The 16,379-nt window shown below is 52.7% G+C and overlaps 9 protein-coding genes across 9 annotated transcripts; 4 read left to right on the forward strand and 5 right to left on the reverse strand.

Moving 5' to 3' along the window:
- Window positions 1-83: 83 nt before the first annotated feature.
- Window positions 84-1,148, forward strand: J4E87_007443 (uncharacterized protein; the record flags this gene model as incomplete). Its single annotated transcript, XM_049379038.1, has 3 exons — window positions 84-627; window positions 699-765; window positions 818-1,148. 3 exons carry the CDS (start codon window positions 84-86, stop codon window positions 1,146-1,148), a joined length of 942 nt encoding a protein of 313 aa, XP_049231308.1.
- A 1,124-nt stretch (window positions 1,149-2,272) lies between these two features.
- J4E87_007444 (uncharacterized protein) lies at window positions 2,273-4,035 on the forward strand (the record flags this gene model as incomplete). The annotated part of the gene is made up of 3 exons (XM_049379039.1): window positions 2,273-2,462; window positions 2,521-3,597; window positions 3,674-4,035. 3 exons carry the CDS (start codon window positions 2,273-2,275, stop codon window positions 4,033-4,035), a joined length of 1,629 nt encoding a protein of 542 aa, XP_049231309.1.
- A 976-nt stretch (window positions 4,036-5,011) lies between these two features.
- Window positions 5,012-5,694, reverse strand: J4E87_007445 (uncharacterized protein; the record flags this gene model as incomplete). Its single annotated transcript, XM_049379040.1, has 3 exons — window positions 5,012-5,370; window positions 5,420-5,491; window positions 5,541-5,694. The coding sequence occupies 3 exons, from the start codon at window positions 5,692-5,694 to the stop codon at window positions 5,012-5,014; spliced, it is 585 nt and encodes a 194-aa protein (XP_049231310.1).
- A 1,282-nt stretch (window positions 5,695-6,976) lies between these two features.
- J4E87_007446 (uncharacterized protein) lies at window positions 6,977-8,357 on the forward strand (the record flags this gene model as incomplete). Its single annotated transcript, XM_049379041.1, has 2 exons — window positions 6,977-7,193; window positions 7,264-8,357. The coding sequence occupies 2 exons, from the start codon at window positions 6,977-6,979 to the stop codon at window positions 8,355-8,357; spliced, it is 1,311 nt and encodes a 436-aa protein (XP_049231311.1).
- A 158-nt stretch (window positions 8,358-8,515) lies between these two features.
- Window positions 8,516-9,658, reverse strand: J4E87_007447 (uncharacterized protein; the record flags this gene model as incomplete). The annotated part of the gene is made up of 4 exons (XM_049379042.1): window positions 8,516-8,862; window positions 8,912-9,248; window positions 9,277-9,450; window positions 9,515-9,658. 4 exons carry the CDS (start codon window positions 9,656-9,658, stop codon window positions 8,516-8,518), a joined length of 1,002 nt encoding a protein of 333 aa, XP_049231312.1.
- Window positions 9,659-11,323: 1,665 nt separating this feature from the next.
- J4E87_007448 (uncharacterized protein) lies at window positions 11,324-12,153 on the reverse strand (the record flags this gene model as incomplete). Its single annotated transcript, XM_049379043.1, has 2 exons — window positions 11,324-11,847; window positions 11,913-12,153. 2 exons carry the CDS (start codon window positions 12,151-12,153, stop codon window positions 11,324-11,326), a joined length of 765 nt encoding a protein of 254 aa, XP_049231313.1.
- A 348-nt stretch (window positions 12,154-12,501) lies between these two features.
- J4E87_007449 (uncharacterized protein) lies at window positions 12,502-13,478 on the reverse strand (the record flags this gene model as incomplete). Its single annotated transcript, XM_049379044.1, has 3 exons — window positions 12,502-12,819; window positions 12,869-13,420; window positions 13,476-13,478. The coding sequence occupies 3 exons, from the start codon at window positions 13,476-13,478 to the stop codon at window positions 12,502-12,504; spliced, it is 873 nt and encodes a 290-aa protein (XP_049231314.1).
- Window positions 13,479-14,614: 1,136 nt separating this feature from the next.
- Window positions 14,615-15,433, forward strand: J4E87_007450 (uncharacterized protein; the record flags this gene model as incomplete). The annotated part of the gene is made up of 1 exon (XM_049379045.1): window positions 14,615-15,433. The coding sequence occupies one exon, from the start codon at window positions 14,615-14,617 to the stop codon at window positions 15,431-15,433; it is 819 nt and encodes a 272-aa protein (XP_049231315.1).
- Window positions 15,434-15,705: 272 nt separating this feature from the next.
- On the reverse strand, window positions 15,706-16,341 carry J4E87_007451 (uncharacterized protein; the record flags this gene model as incomplete). Its single annotated transcript, XM_049379046.1, has 1 exon — window positions 15,706-16,341. One exon carries the CDS (start codon window positions 16,339-16,341, stop codon window positions 15,706-15,708), a length of 636 nt encoding a protein of 211 aa, XP_049231316.1.
- Between the last annotated feature and the right edge of the window lie 38 nt (window positions 16,342-16,379).

The raw sequence follows: 16,379 nt of genomic DNA on the forward strand, positions 1-16,379 counted from the left end.
AACGGCAGCTTGTGCGCCAGTTATCCCGCCACCTTTTGCTCACACCTCAAATTTTCATACCTCTCTTTGCATAGCAGTCAACAATGGATGTCGCTCTGGAACTCCTGGATCCTCTTGTCCTGGACAAAGCCTACGCATGGGCTCTCCCCTCGCCCGGCTTCAGCGTAGCCAATTCTTCGTTTTCAGACTTTTCGGCCGCTAGCACAGCGCCTGCGTCCCAATGGCCACGCGACAACATTTACCGTCAGATTATATCGATTCTCGTCATTACTCAGCTCGGCGCAACTTCTCTCTACCTCTTTTTCAGCTCTCTGTCCTACTACACTGTCTTTGATCGCCGGCTCGAGTACCACCCACGCTTCTTGAAGAACCAAGTCTCCCAAGAGATCAAATCATCGCTCTTCGCCATCCCCTTCATCAACCTTTGTACCCTGCCTATTTTCCTCGCTGAAGTGCGCGGCCACAGCTTGATCTATACCAACACAAGCGAATATGGCTGGCCCTGGCTGGTGGCTTCAGCCGCTCTGTACATGGCTTTCAATGATTTTGCCATCTACTGGATTCATCGCCTAGAACATCACCCCAGCGTGTACAAGTACATCCACAAGCCACACCACAAATGGATTGGTAAGTGTCCCCAGTATCTTTCAGATGTCTTGCATTTTTGTCGCTCTAAATAGCAATGCTAATTTCAACAGTTCCTACACCATGGGCTGCGCTAGCGTTCCACCCGCTTGATGGGTTCGTTCAGTCATTGCCATACCAGTGAGTATTCCCTAGACCATTTCCCCAAAACCCCATTGCTAAATCTCAAAAGCATCTTTGTTTTCATCTGTCCAATGCAGAGACATCTGTACATGGTTCTCTTTGTTGCTGTCCAGATCTGGACAATCTTCATTCACGATGGCGATATGATTACCGGCCATTGGACAGAGAAGTGGCTCAACAGCCCCGCCCATCACACTTTGCATCACATGTACTTCACAGTCAACTACGGACAGTACTTCACATGGGCCGACACCTACTTCGGCTCTCACAGGGCACCACAGCCAGAGTTGGACCCTATTCACGATGCGCTCAAGGTTATGCGTGCGAAGGGCCTAGTGGATGAGCAGGGCAACCCCATCAAGCACGCCAAGAAAGAGTAGACGAGTCACGATTCCACTTCCTGGGGGAGTTTATGAGTTTTATAGATTTCTTTGAGGACAAGACGAGATATGGCAGATCATTGGTTAAAGACAGCCAATTAGCTTCTCAGATCCTCAATTTTTGGACCTGCGGGTCATTTCGGTATGATAGATCTCCTCGTTACAGCGAGAACCTTATAGCAATATCTAATATTAATGTAATACCAAGAAGCGCTCGCTCATACCAACACTGTCATTGATGAATGATCATGCCGATCTGACGGTTTTCGAGTAGCATTATCAATCAGCGATTGCTTGAGCAGGAAAGACACTCAAACGCCCTGTGGCACGCTGAGTTACGGACGTGGAGAAGCTCTAGCTCCAATAGAAAAAGGCTGTTGCTTCCGCTACCCCGACTTTTTTCGTCACGTCACGTCGCATGATGTACGAATCCAACCAGTTTGTCAAAGGCCGCCTGGACTTCGGTAACCTTCTATCGGCTTTGTGATATTTCCATAGGATGGGTCTGGCGATATCCATCCGATCTCAACCTCGGAATGTTGAAAACGGCAAGCCCGCAGGATACGGCCTTTTGACCCCGAGCCTTGGCGCCCAACGTAGAAGTCTATGCCGCAAACTTCCTATCCTCGACTATCCTAAGCCGCACGCGCGACCAGCGTTCTCGATCCGCCATGCCGTGTCAACCAATGTGCAGCATCCGATTGAGCTGTCAAGCGGTCCCAACACGCCGGTCTACCCTGTTCTCTAGGGCCCTCCCCCGCATTTTCCCATGCACCCCAACATTGCGAAGCGAAGAATGACGCATACCCGATAGGTTTGCGGAGACTTGCGAGCAGAAACCTGGGGAAAGCGTTGCCAGTATGGTGCGACGGATCCCAACGTGGCAATCCAGGTCAGCCTGCGAGAGCTCTTCGCATCGAGCTTGGTTGCGCGTCGTGCCGGCCATTGTCGGAGAGCGAATTTGAGGCTACACGAGTAGCATAAGTAGCACGCGATATCTCCTGGAGTATGGCTTGAAGTATCGCAAGCCCTCGAGCCTCTCCTGTCATCATTGCATTGTTGACTCTGATCACCACCTCTGTAATATCATCCGAACTCCTCACCACTGCCAACTCCAGGTCAATATGGCTCAAGACTTGAAGAAGGTCGATATCTTCAATGAACGGTCTTCCAGCATCGACAAGATTGAAGACATCACGACTGCACGCGAACATGCGGAGCAAATCGCAAATCTCTCTGGCATCGAAGCTACAGCCGCTTCGAAGGCTGCTTGGCTAATCTCCATGACTGTTTCTCTCGGTGGTCTCCTTTTCGGTGCGTAACTCTATTTGTGGGTTGGATTCTGAGATCCGACCTTGCTGACTTTGTCGAGGTTACGATACTGGCTACATCTCTTCGGTGCTCGTTACTATTGGCTCGTCTCTCGGCCACGAACTCACGTCCTCAGAGCAGGAGCTCGTCACATCACTTACCTCTGGAGGTGCCCTCGTGGGAGCCGTCATCGCTGGTATGATTGCCGACAAATATGGTCGCAAGCTGCCAATCTTCTTGGCGTGCGGCGTCTTCGTTATCGGCACCATACTCCAGACGGCTGCGTATCACCTCCCACAGTTCGCTGTAGGCCGCTTCGTCGTAGGCCTGGGTGTCGGCTCAGCGGCTATGATTGTTCCTCTGTACATCTCAGAACTGGCGCCAGCCAAATATCGCGGCCGGATGATTGCCTTCAACAACATGAGCGTCACCTTTGGCCAGTTTCTTGCGTCATCCATTGGTGCCGGCTTCGCACAAGTCGGAGGCGCCAACTCACAAGCCTGGAGAGCAACAGTTGGCATCGGTGCGGCACCCGCCATCCTCCTTGCCGGTCTTCTGACTCTCTGCCCCGAGTCTCCCCGCCAACTAGTCGCACACGGGGACGTAGACCAAGCCAGTATTGTCCTTACGCGCATCTACCCAACATCGACCGAAGAGCAGCGACGCGCGAAGATCACGAGCATTGAGATGAGCATCAACGAAGCCACACAGACTATGGTGGATGATTCGGTGTTCAAGACTCTGGCCCGTATCTTCACCACAGCATCCACTTTCCGCGCTGTGTTTACAGCATGCACGATCATGGCCATTTCACAACTGTCGGGCTTCAACACACTCATGTACTACTCAGCGACGCTCTTCAAGATTGTAGGCTTCAACAACGCGACCGCTGTCGCCATTACCGTTTCCGCCACGAACTTTATCTTCTCGCTCGTCAACCTTGTCATTGTCGACAAGTTCGGCCGCCGTCGCATTCTCTTGATAACGATTCTGGGCATGAGCGTCTGTCTTGTCATCGCTGCCGTCAGCTTCTCTTACATCCCGATTGATCTCCGCACATTGGCTGTCCAGAGCGAAGAGATTGGCTGGCCAGGTTATGTCCTTATTGCCACGATCATCATCTTCGTTGGCTTCTACTGTAAGTACCCTCACTATGCTGAAGTCTTTTTTGTCTTCTCTTCCGCTATCACTAGACCAGTGCTAACTTCAATCAGCTAGTGGTGTGGCTACCGTGGCATGGATCGGGACCGAGCTGATTCCTATGGAGGTCAGAGCTGTTGGAACGATGTTGAATACGGTCACATGCTGGAGTACCAACATCATCATCGCCTCGACCTTCCTTTCCATGATGAAAGGCATCACGCCATCAGGGGCCTTCGGCTTCTACGCAGGCATCTGCTTCGTCGGCTGGCTATTCGTTATCTTCTGCTTCCCTGAAGTCAAGGGGATGCCACTTGAGGCCATCCGCGAAGTGTTCGAACACGGATTTGGCGTCAGATATGCGAGGAAATGGCAGAAAGAGAACAGGGAGTTTGCAAAGATTAATGCAGGCAATTCACAAGCCTTTGGTCACTAATCAGAGGTTTTCATGTATGGATGACATGAGCCTGGCGAGTAGGTTCTTTTCATGTGGATATCTTAGTTGCGCTTGATATGTCGCTTCTCGCGACGCGACGAATACATTGCTTTACTTCAACTTGCACAGGTCCCAAGCACACATACGGCATGCATGCGGTGAAGTGATGAGATAATATTTCGGTGTTGGTGTCAAGTCCCCTAACCAAGTACCACGGTTCCAACACCGGATCCCCCAGCCCGTAGCCCTACCAACCGGACCCCTTACCAGGCCAGCAGATCAACAAGACATGCAAAATACTTCTCCTTCCTACCCCTCCAGCCACCTCCGTCTAAACGCACAAGCAAAGTCCTCACGATGCGCAAAGCAAGCCTCATCGCCATCCTCGCAACCGCCATCACCAGCGTAACAGCCATCGACAAAATCGGCCGCTCATCAGATAAATGCTTCGCCTACGCCGTCACCGATGAGGCCTGGACAGAAAACAACATGAGAAGACGGCGGGTCGTTTACGATACCACGAAGAGCATTCTGCATTACGATCAGACCATGTATAGCATTGGGTGGATGTGGTCTAACGAAAAGGAAGGTGTGTATTCTACCATATCCTATCGTTTGGAGATCGGCTACTGACTGTTGGCATTAATAGCGTGCAAAGCTCGTACGGTAGATACCGTCGTGTACTACAACGGCATCGTCGTTCCGGCAGGCGCATACGTTATCGACAGCAGCGAGATACTGAGTGAAGATGGGGATCGCGCGCATCAGTGTCTTTTGGATGTGTTCAGGACTACTTTGGGAAACAACCTGAACTGCACGGTATGATTTGGGTGTGGACTTCAGGTAGTGAGGAGGAAGGGATCGGCGTTGCATTTAGGGGCCTGGGGATTTGGAGTTGCATTTGCACACTATTGAACGCGGAGGTGCATTTTGGATGGGACGTGTTGCGCTTCGAAATAGAAGGACAAGCTTCTTCCTACGCTTCCCACCTCTTCGTGTTATCTCCACTCTTCACCTGCAAGTAATTCCCAGCAATCGGGGCTTTGAGCCCAGCATCCACAATGAACTTTGGCCAGTCAATGCCGAACCGGCTGCTAACAGCCTGTTGATGCGCAGCCGGGACCGCGAAGTTTGCCGGCTGCTCATGCAGCAAGAATACGTAACGATGAGTGGGAGGCGCGCCAGCGGGTGGCGCAGGACCAAAGTACGACGAAGGCGTTGTGGCTGTCGTAGTGAGGACCGATGTGCCGTTCTGCTTGGTGCCGGAGGGCGTGTAATCCTGCAGAAGGGCATGCAGGACGGTTGACGCACGGCCGTTTTGGGTGACATCGATGTCTGAGCAGTGTCAGTGTGATGCGTTTTTGATAATGAGAAGGGGAAATACCGATCATTGCAAGCAGGTACTTTCCGCTGAGCGTTGTGTTGGTGAGACCAATGACAGGGGCCTTTGCCGTTGCTGTTTTACATCAGTATGGCACATCCTTCTTTGCACCTCGGGTTCGTACTTGATTTTTTAACGATGAGACCGGGACTGATGTACTGTGTCCCGTAGTAGACATCCAGCGTTGCATTGGTGGCAGGAGTGAAGCCCGAGGGCGTGGTCTGCGCGATGGCCGATGCAGCGAGAACCAACGAAGATGCAATTGTCGTGAACTTCATTTTGACACGTTTTGAGTAGGAGTGATAGATATCAGCGTCTCAGAAGATGGTGATTTTCTGAGAGCAGTCGACGAACAACATCATAAAGGCCCCACTGCGACATGGTGTGGTCTGGCCCCTCTACTACTGCCATGCTATCGACATGTGGGTTTTCTGCAACATGTTGAGTACAGGCCAAGAGAAATTTAGAAAGGCAGGATGTTTATAGATGAGGCTTGAATCTAAGCGAAGCTGATATGTTGCAGGCTGAAGGGGCCTTCATTCCGACCCCTGTCGCCCCCGCAAACTATACATACGTGTTATCGGCACTTGACTTGAGTGTCTTTCTATCCGTCGCAAGCAATTTTCCAGTGCTGAATCTTGGGATGAAGTCCTTCCTCGCTCTTGCTATAGGCTTGTCTGACATGGCTTTGGCGTGCTCACATGATAGACGAGCCCAACTTGATGTCCCAGCTTCGGGTACCCAATTATATCAGCTGCGGTCCTCATCGTACGTCTAGTCCTTTGAAATCTTCTATATTGGGTCGCTGATTATCGGACACAGCGACGATCCGTCCCTGGACAGCCAATGGGTATCTCTGCCAGTCAGTTCTTTGGACATACGCACCTACGTGCTCGGCGACAGCCAGGATGCAGCTAGCAGCTTCTATCTCGTGAAGTACAATGCAACGAACACGTGGGAGCTTCATGCGGCCGAGGATGGGGATCGACAGGTGGTGTTGCATAGTCGAAATCAGTCTAGCGAACTCCTATACATGAGCGATGTACTGCGTCCGGGTTCGACCGACGTGCTTGAGGGAGAGTTGGCGGAGTGGGGGGTCTTCATCTTGGATAACAATGTCCTTGATGTTAGAGATGGGAGTGCGCTGACGGAAAGGTCTTTCGTAGCTGTGCACCCGGAAGCTGAAGGTGGTGTGTATGAGATTGCGTTGTATGATGGTAAGTGCTATCCTTCGAGCGGCCGGGCTTTGATGATGACACGGTTCAGGACAAGGTACTGCTTCCTCGAGGACGCTGACCAATATCGCATTGGGATTTGTGAGGCTTCCGAGGACTTGAAATCGTACATGGCAAACTCAAGTAATGTGACATCGTCAAGGTAGCAAGTGGTTCTGGCTGTTGGGGTTGTTTGTCTGTGCGGCTATCGATAGCGACTTCCCAAAAATCCAACTCCAATCTTGGCATCCCACCAACGCCGCTCCCATTGTCGACAATCCACCAGCCCCGCCCCTGCGCCCGCCGCCTACACACTGCCCCGATACCAGTCTCTACTATTCTCACCATGCCGGGCGCCAAGACCACGCTGCTCATCGAGGGCACCTTCGAGGAGCTTACCGACGAGTTCGCACAATACATCGACAGCCTCAAAAAATCCCAGGGCGATGAGAGCGCCAACCTCCAGGGCGAGAGCGCGGACCTGCTCAAGGAGAACAAGAAGGACGATGTGCTCAAGAAGCTCGTCGTCGGCAGCCAGGCGCTGAACCAGGCGCCCGAGAAGGGTACGGCTCCAGCAATGACTCGAGGGGTCCTTCTGAGGGAGAAAACACCGGGCTAACAATGAGTACGCAGAGTTTATTGCGGCCTACAACCTGCTCATCCACCTCGTAAACCAGTCGCCAAATGTCTCCATCTTCATCCCCAAGATGTGCCAGAACCTGAGCACGCCCATCTCCTCGTCGCCTCTGAACGGTGGTGGTCTTGCGCTCTCCATCCTCAGCACCATCTTCAACACCACCCAGCCAGACAGCGAGACGCGCTACCACGTGCTCCTTGCCATTCTCCGTGTCATTCGCGCCACATCAAACTTCGAGACACTGCGACCACAACTCAAGCAGCTCGACAGCTGGATAGCCGCATGGAAGACCGGGGAGGAGGATTCGCGCAAGCTCTACCTTGCTGTGAGCGACGTCGCATCGGACGCAGGCGAGGAGGAGCAGGCATACACATATCTGCTACGCGCACTCAGGACATTCCCTTCAGAGCAGGCTTCGTCCCCAGAGGCTCGCGAGCTCTCTCTTCGCGCCCTCAAGTCGGCCCTCACACACCCGACCCACTTCGATTTCCAAGATCTCACCGATCTCGACTCGATCCAGGCCCTCCGTAACTCCGACCCCATATACTTCCAGCTCCTTGAAATCTTCAACTCCGATCTCCTGGATGACTACAACGACTTCAAGGACGAGCACGATGGCTGGGTTGAGGAGTCCGGCCTTGACGCCGGTGCCTTGAACCGCAAGATGCGCCTCCTCACCCTTGCGTCCATGGCTGCTTCAGCGGGTCAAGCCAGGTCGCTACCTTACGAGAGGATCGCAAAGGCACTACAAGTACCATCCGAAGACGTCGAGATGTGGGTCATTGACGTGATCCGCGCTGGTCTTGTCGAGGGCAAGCTCAGCCAGCTCAACCAGACCTTTTTGATCCACCGCTCAACATACCGCGTCTTTGGCGACAACCAGTGGAGAGAGGTAGCTTCAAGGTTAGATTTGTGGCGAAACAGTCTGCAAGGTGTTCTGCTGGTCATCCAGCAGGAGAAGCAGAGGTTCGCGCAGGAGAAGGAGGAGGAAGCAAACAAGGCCGACCAGAAGGCCGATATGGCGTCGCGGTTCGGCGGAAGGGGCGGACAGAGGAAGCAGCAGAGGGCCATTGATGACGATATGGACTAAATGGTTACGTCGTCTTGGTGCGCGTTTCTTTCTTTCAAAAGGGGTCGGCTTGGGACAGATGCATTATGAGGCTTTTCAGGTTCATGAACAGCAGCCCTCGAGCTGCATGATAGACAATGCAATTCAGATATATTGATTCTTGGGCGTCTCCCTATAGACTATGAAGCCTGTGTCTGCACAAAGGTGATGTTGATGGGCTTCACGCCACGCTCCTTGAGCTTCTCCACAACGTCCCGGTAAACCTGGTCAGGCTCCTGCTCTGCGTTGATCTTGACAACCCTATCCTGCGACTCGAATTCATTGACCACGGGCATGCTTGTCTCCACGAATGTCCTGAAGCGCTTCTTGATACTCTCGAGGTTGTCGTCAGCGCGTCCTGATGTCTCGCCGCGGACGAGGAGTCGCTTCTCCATGACAGCCTCGGAGCACTCGAAGAAGATGGTGAACTTGGAAGGGCAGACGGAGCGCTCGAAAGCGTGGGCCTGGTCGAGTTTGCGCGGGAAGCCTATCATGTTAGACAATGGACTGGAAAGTAGCTGCATGGGTCATCATACCATCAATCAGGAACAATTTTCCGTGGTTCTCTCCGCTCTCCATGCTGACCTCCATTGCGTTCTCCAACAGCTGAACGGTAACCTCCATGGGCACAATAGTGCCTTCCTTGATGTACGTCTTGATCATCTCGCCGAACTCGCTGCCCTCGCGGTTCTGCTCTTCGCGCAGCAAATCACCAGCAGAGAGATGCTTGAAGCCATAGTCACTGACGAGCTTCGTACATTGCGTACCCTTTCCGGCACCGGGGCCACCAAGGACGAAAAGGACGGTCACTTCGTCGCTGGACCAGCGGGGAGACTCGCGCGAGCCCGCGGCAGTCTTTTCAATGGCAGGCATCTTTCTAGTGGGGATGTGAAGGCTTCACTTGTCCTTTGCCGCTGGGGGAATGGCCTTGAATAGGTCCTTTGGGCTGGTATCCCTCGCCTTTTCGCTGATCAATTATCGCGTTGAACAAGTATGTGCCTAGTCCCAATATCGCGAGGATGGGCCAGACTTTGAGTGGGGATTTCGAGGGAGGTGTTCGGATGTGTGTCGGAGGCTGCAGAGGTTGAGATAAGAGGTCAGTGTATGCGTCGCATATATTTTGTATCATCTCTACTCACTTCGTTCGGGCCGGTTGGTTCGCCGGGTTGACGGAGGCGAGATGCGTTTATCCTGGAGGAGGAGAAGGCGCGAGCTGCAAGAAATTGAGGCTGGCGAAGGAGGATACGTTGGCGCGAGATTAGCGAAGACATGATGGTTAACATGGCGGTATGCAGCAGGGGCGACTGTCGTGGCTGCCCGCAGTTGCTCTGATCACTAGCCCAAACGCGACTAGCGTCCACGTACGATATCAGGGCCCAGGCACCCAGGCTCCACCTCCAATGTTCCATGGTTCCAATACAGACACAGACCACCACCAGCTCGGTGGCATCTTGATATTTGCTAACAAACATTTCCGGCTAATTCACTAGCACAGCAACACATTGTCTTACAAGCTTCCAAGCTTGTCAGCCCGGCGGTCATGACTGGTACCAGTCTCTTCTCCCGCGCTCACAAGCCGAGAGGGTCTCCGCCCAAGAAGATGCGCGGCTTCCTCGCCTTACCCGGTGAGATCAGAAACCAAATATACGGCTACTACTTCGACTCGGAGCGTCGCTGTGAGATCGCCAGCAAAGGATCCAAATTCACGCAGCGGAAACCACAGACTGTCAAGTTGTCATCAAATGTAATCGCTACAAAGAGCACGACCCCTGCGCCTGATCCTGAGATAAACGCGACTCCTCCTGTCGTGATTCGCTTCTCGAGATCACTTGGCAAATACAACGCTGTTCAGGGCCTGCGAACGAACTGGCCGGGCTCGCTATGTGCGCTAAGTCTTGTTTGCAAGCAAGTTTATGCAGAGACAGCGAAGTTGCTCTACCAAAACACAGTTTTTGTCTTCGACGCGCCAAAGCGGATGACAAACTTCTTCAAATATGCCTCGTCCATCCACTTGGGAAGCATCACCAGGTTGCATCTCCACTACAGCACTTATGGAAATCCAAACAAGACCGTGGACGTGGTTTGGCAAGAGAAGCATCATCAAAGTTGGTAAGTATGGTTGCGATAGTGACGGACTTGGACGTTGTCCGGTATGCTACATGCAGTAGTAACTAACGCCATGTTCACTTTCAGGCAGCGAGTTTGCGATGCCGCCTCGAAGAAGCTTACTGGCTTACGCGAACTTGAAGTCTGTGTAGAGCTTCACCATGGCCCTCGAAAGATCAGCCTGCGCGAGAAATGGATGACACCCCTGCTTCAATTTCGTCGGCTAGCGTCTCCAAAGAAAGCCGCGCGCAGGACCGTGGAGCCATCACCGCTCGATCAGCGACAGCCAGGTCTTCTGATCGTCAAGGTCAAGTTTAAGCATCTTTACGCCAATTATGCGTCGTATGCTGGTCTCCAAGGACTGGACCGGGCAAAAAGGGAGTTGTATCTGCTCTTTGGCCAGGCTATCAGTCTTGCGATTACTGGGGCGACAGAAGAAGCGGCCCTGTCTGGGTTCAGAGAAGCGTATGAGGGGAGGCATGCACAGTATCAACCCTACCTCCCATCCTCTTGGGCGGGTCCATAAGGTTCCCGAAAATATGGCCATACCGGGTGTTGAGAAGGTCGGTCAAAATAAAGTTTGGGAGATTGAACAGATATTCCGAGGGACCTGATGTGGGCACTCTATGTGCCACTTGGTATTGCATTAGAGCATTATGCTCATGCATGTGAAGGCATTAAATATGCTCAGACCATCTTACTCGACATGGATTGATAGTCTTCATTGACATTCACTGAATTCTATGGTCTACGCAATGTCTATCCTCTAAGTGATCGCAAATTTCCACTGCCATGTAGTCCGGCAAAACACGACTCTCAGATCTAACTACAAATCACCCAGCTCAAGCACTCGGGTTCTGCTTAGTAGCCTCATCATCAACTTGCGCCTTATTAGTAGCAATCTCCTCCTCAACCTCAGGCGGGAAGTCACCAGGTACGATACCAAAGACACCAACATCACTACGACCCATACCGCCACCCTTCTTCTCCGTCTCCTCGCTCTCCTTCAACACAAAGAACCCAGGGTTCTTCTTCATCTCCTCGTCGTCGAACTCAAACACACGCCAGTCGGCATTGAAGAACATGCGGTTGCACACACCTGTGCGCAGAAAACCCGAATGCGAGACAACAGCAATGACTTTCTCGGGGCGGGAATAGAGGTCCTTGAGACATCTCTGTCCACGTGCTAGGATAGCCTTTTCGGTGAAAGCGTACGGGTTCTTGGATCCGCCAGTTGTCTTGTCTGGGAACGAAGGGTCTACGACGGAGAAGTCGTACTGAGGGAATTCCTTGGAGATCTCATCGATGGGTGTTCCAGTGTCACACGGCTTGTCTGCGTTTTCTTGCCAGTTCGCGTCGGGGATTACTGCAGTGCATATCAGTATTATCCACATATACATAAAGTGTCTTGCTCAGTGACATTGCTCTTACCCTTGGTGCCTTTCTTGATAAGCCAGTCCAGCCCGATAGTGGCAGTCTGGAGCGTCCGCCTTTGAGCGCTGACAACGATGAGTTCAACTTCATTGCCGATCTTGCTCTCTTTCAGACTCTCATGTAGCTCGCGACATTGCTGCTCGCCCAGCTCAGTAAGTGGAGGGTCCCTGATAGACCAGTCGCTGGTGGCATTGTGTTGTGCCTGAGCGTGGCGAATGAGTATGAGTGTTGGCGGCATGATGATATATTACAATTGGATAAGAAGAGTGTATTTGGATGGTAGGATAGACGCGTGACGTAAGATACTTATGGATGGAATTGTTGAATGGTTTTCAAAATCGGATTGCAGGGTGACGCGCTAGTGGGGCGGATGTACCTGCATGGCGAATCTGGAATCGTCGATGACGCAGTCAACTGTCAATCCAGAATTGGCAGGAGCGACGAAGCAAGCTTGAGAAGCGGGCCGAACAAGAAGATGATAGTGCTAGTGCTTGACTTTCGTAAATGTTGTTCATTGATCGTGAAAGGCAGTGAGAGCCGCTCGTTATGCATATAGACCGTCTACGCGGTGTTATGCAGTCGTCGTCTACTCTTCCATTTTCTCCTCCTCCTCGTCATCATCGTCGTCTCCTTCCAGCGCCTTCTTTGCCAGCTTCTCAGCTTCTTCCCGGATGTCCTTGGGCACTTCCTCGTGCCTGCCCTTGGTAGGACCGTCGAGACTGCTGATCCATGTCATCTCAAGCTCAAACTCCTTGTCTTTGTTGTCATCGTGTGCGACGTAGATGATGCGTGCTGCCTCCTTGACACCCTCCTCTAGTGATAGATTTCCCTCGGAGAGGTTGAGTTTCTCGAGCTCTGACTTAGCGACCTGGCGGCCTTTGCCTGTAGCGGCACCGTAGTAGCCCTGTGCACGTTAGTTGTTGGACAAGTTTAGGTCACCAAGGTCTCCATACCCAGTATAGACCGCTGGGCTCAATCATGTAAAGCGATGGCCCACCATGCTTTGCGCCTTCTTTCTTGCCTCCCGAGCCAACAGTAGGCCCTGAACCAACTTGACCATCTACTGGTAGCTCGGCCTCGGAGTCCCAGCCTGCAAGGATTGCAGTTATACCGAAAGGACGGACACTCGAGTAGAGGGTATACGCTTGGGCATAGCTTCCCATACGGTCGGCGAGAGACGAGGAGGGGATGGGTGCCTTGTAAAGCTGCCGCCATTGGGCTGCCTCGTCGCGGGCGCGGGAGACGAAGTGGCGACCATCGGGGAGGAGACCGGAAGACACAATGCCCATGTTGCGGTCCACAGTTGCTATCCGCTTGTTCGCGCCGGGCTTGAGCAACTTGCTGCTGACGAGCTTCTCCAGAGCGAGTACGACGCCATCCTTGCACTTGATGCCGACCGCTGTGCCACCATTCTCTACTGCCTTAACCGCGTATTCGACCTGGAAGTTTCGACCGTCGGGCGAGAAGACCGAGTTGGACAGATCGTAACCTGTGCCTATTGACGTCTACGCCATGGTTAGATCGACTGGGGTGCTTCAGCTGTTACGGTGGGGTGTTTACCATGGTGGGCGGTGTGGAGACTGAGAAGGGCGCTTTGTTTGTTCCGAGCGATCAAATGGACCGCAGATTCCCGGGAAGCGATTACGGGATTATCAAGGGTTGGCAGTCGTGTGTCTCGGTGTTGATGATTCTAGGCAATGGTGTATCTGCGCAAGCTCCAGGTAGCTCACTAGCGCGCGTGCGTGCCAAGGCCGACACCTAGAGGCATCAACCCGCGTACGTGAGCAGCAACTCGCGAGCAGTGCAACTCTCGATCCTCCTTGCTTCGCCCAGGACTGTTGGTGCGATCCGACTCCTCGTTGCTGGCGCTCTACTGGTGTGTTCGCTGCCTGCTGTCCCGGCTTCTTCCGTCTGGGCCTCCAATTGCCCGCACCTCACATCCAAAAGTGCATACGCCCATACACATTTGATGAGTTGTCGTCCCAAATCGACCACTATTTGCAAGCTCTCAGGACACATCATTGGCTGCCAGCAGACTAGCCGCACAGGTTGGGTTTCAGCTTCGTCACTAATTGGACGTGGGCGACAAAATTATCAGAATCATCCCGCCTACACGCATGACCCCGACAGCACGCTATACTCAACGGTACATAAAGAACCACCATCACGCTGCTGCTAATTTTCTTCCTGCCCCCTCTTCACTGCTGACTTGGTTCAAGTATATTTCAATACCTTTCCGTTTGTTCTTGACTCACAAAGGCACCCTTTGACATCCCCCGCCGATTGTCGTCAGCGCCCAACGCAAGCGCGGACAAGTACGATTCCAAGTTTCCATATACTAGCCAACGGCGAATTCTGAGCTCGAGTCTACAAGGTCTTTCAACGATATAGTCCATCACTGTATGCGCCTTTGTCGACTCCCCGCCTAATACAATACTTGAACCTCCGTTTTCCAGAACTTGCCCCTCATCCGCTTGCTGTTGAGACCCTAGAGGACATGCAGCCCATGCTCCTGCACCACTGCGACTGCACTCACGACACGCCCATCTCATTCAGTCCTTACGCCTTTTCTCAGAACATTTCTTGCGCAAACGTAAGCTCGTTCGTCTTCGGCGCTGGTAAACACTAACGTTACGTCATAGTGCGGCACAATATCTACGGGCATCAACGTTCAGGGGAAAGCAGCAGAAGACGCAAGCATGCAACAAGATGAACTTACTCGGCTGTTCTCAGCCAACATGAACTTGTCTCAAGGCAACCCACAGCCCATGCAACCACAGATGCAACAGGAGCAAACAGTGCAACAACAGCAACAGCAAGAAGAAGCTCCCAAGCAGATCGTCTACGCTTCTCAACACTACACTCATTCATATCATGTACCTACTCGCAGTACCTCCGAGCCAGCCTTGAAGACACACATCGAATCTTCGGACCTCGCTGCCGTACTTTTGAGGAACAGTATTGATCCTTCTCTTCTGTTCCCTTCCCAGATCGATCTCTTCCAGAATGCAGACGACGATCAGCGGCTACGTCTCCTCGAGCTCTGGCGCATATCACCTCCATCAGGTCGTCAAGGACACCCAGCGGGCGTAGACTACAACATGTCCCGACAGCTTTACGACTGGCCACCCACCAGTCTCGCACAGGAGGAAGCCATGGCTAAGTTGAGATACGAGAGACAACAAGAGGAGTCCGCCCAGCAAGAGGCTATCCAGCAGCACCAGCAGCAGTTGGATCAGAGCATGGCAGCAGCAAGCGCTGAACCATACATGGCATCAGGCTACGAGATGATGGCTAGGCGCGAGTATGAAGAATCATGCAGAGGCGAGGCTGCGTTGAAGGAGTCGGCCAAGTACAACCAGGCCACCGATCCAGTCTACAACAACACTGGCGGCAACGGCCTCTGGCAGAAGAATGTGGGCAGCGTAGCTGACATGGAGAATACTTACGGAGCATACGCATATGCACGGGAGTATGGGCTGCAGGGTGGTTATGGCGACGAGGAGATGGTCATGTGAAGCGTCCTCTCTTTATGCCGGGCCTCGAGGATAGCTCAGGATGGATTGTTATGCGTGTGCATGCATATGTGCATATCGAATTTCCTATATTATACCCAGAACTATTGTACACACGAACAGTAACGTGGGAGGTCTGCCAAGGATGAGATAGTTCAGTCAGTAGGATACCCAGACATCACTACGTTGTGATACACCAATCGAGCCATGTTTAGACCTCGTTACATGGATGAAGAGAACAGTGTCCATGATATTGTACATTTGAGCGGGATACTCTATTTCTTCGCCTTTCCACTGGGCCACTTCTTCCAACCTCTTCCGTGTCCCTTCTGCTTCCATTCCTGGATCAAAGCCGGCATGTTCAGCATGGCCTGTCTCCTCATCTCCAAGCGTCCTTTCAGTGTTCGCTCCCAAAGCTTTCCCTTGACCTTCTGTCCCTCGCCTGTACCCTTGACTTGCAATCCTCTTTCTACCCGCCGCCTTTCCTTCTCGCCAGGCTTCTTCACAGTCCATGGCAGTAGGTCGACGACACCATGCTCCGAGGCAAGCTTAACAAGATCGGCTTGTTTCCGTAGACCATACGCGGGGGAGTGCCACCGTCCGGTTGCGAAGTTCTTGTGTGGAAGGAATGGATTTGGGTAGGGCAGGTCGTGTGCTTCTGGTGGTATGTTTGAATTTGAGGGCGCATTTGCGGGTCTTGCGATGGCCTCTGGCGCGGATGTCTCGGTCACGGAGGCATTGGGATTGGTTGGTGGGGTTGTCGATATTGTGCTCGGGGTTGCGTGCGAAGTCGGTGATGCAAGTTGAGATGAGAGACTGGGGAAGAGCGATGGTGGCGGGTACTTTTGGAAGAAGCGCAGTAAGCGCGGGGGCAGCGACTTTGCGATTTCGACAGACGTTTGGGCGCTCATGGTGGGTATTTTGTGCGTTGCGACCGATATGGACGTGT

The sequence above is a fragment of the Alternaria ethzedia genome (genome assembly GCF_023757985.1).
Source record: "Alternaria ethzedia strain BMP 0044 chromosome Unknown scaffold_20, whole genome shotgun sequence".
Classification (NCBI taxonomy): domain Eukaryota; kingdom Fungi; phylum Ascomycota; class Dothideomycetes; order Pleosporales; family Pleosporaceae; genus Alternaria; species Alternaria ethzedia.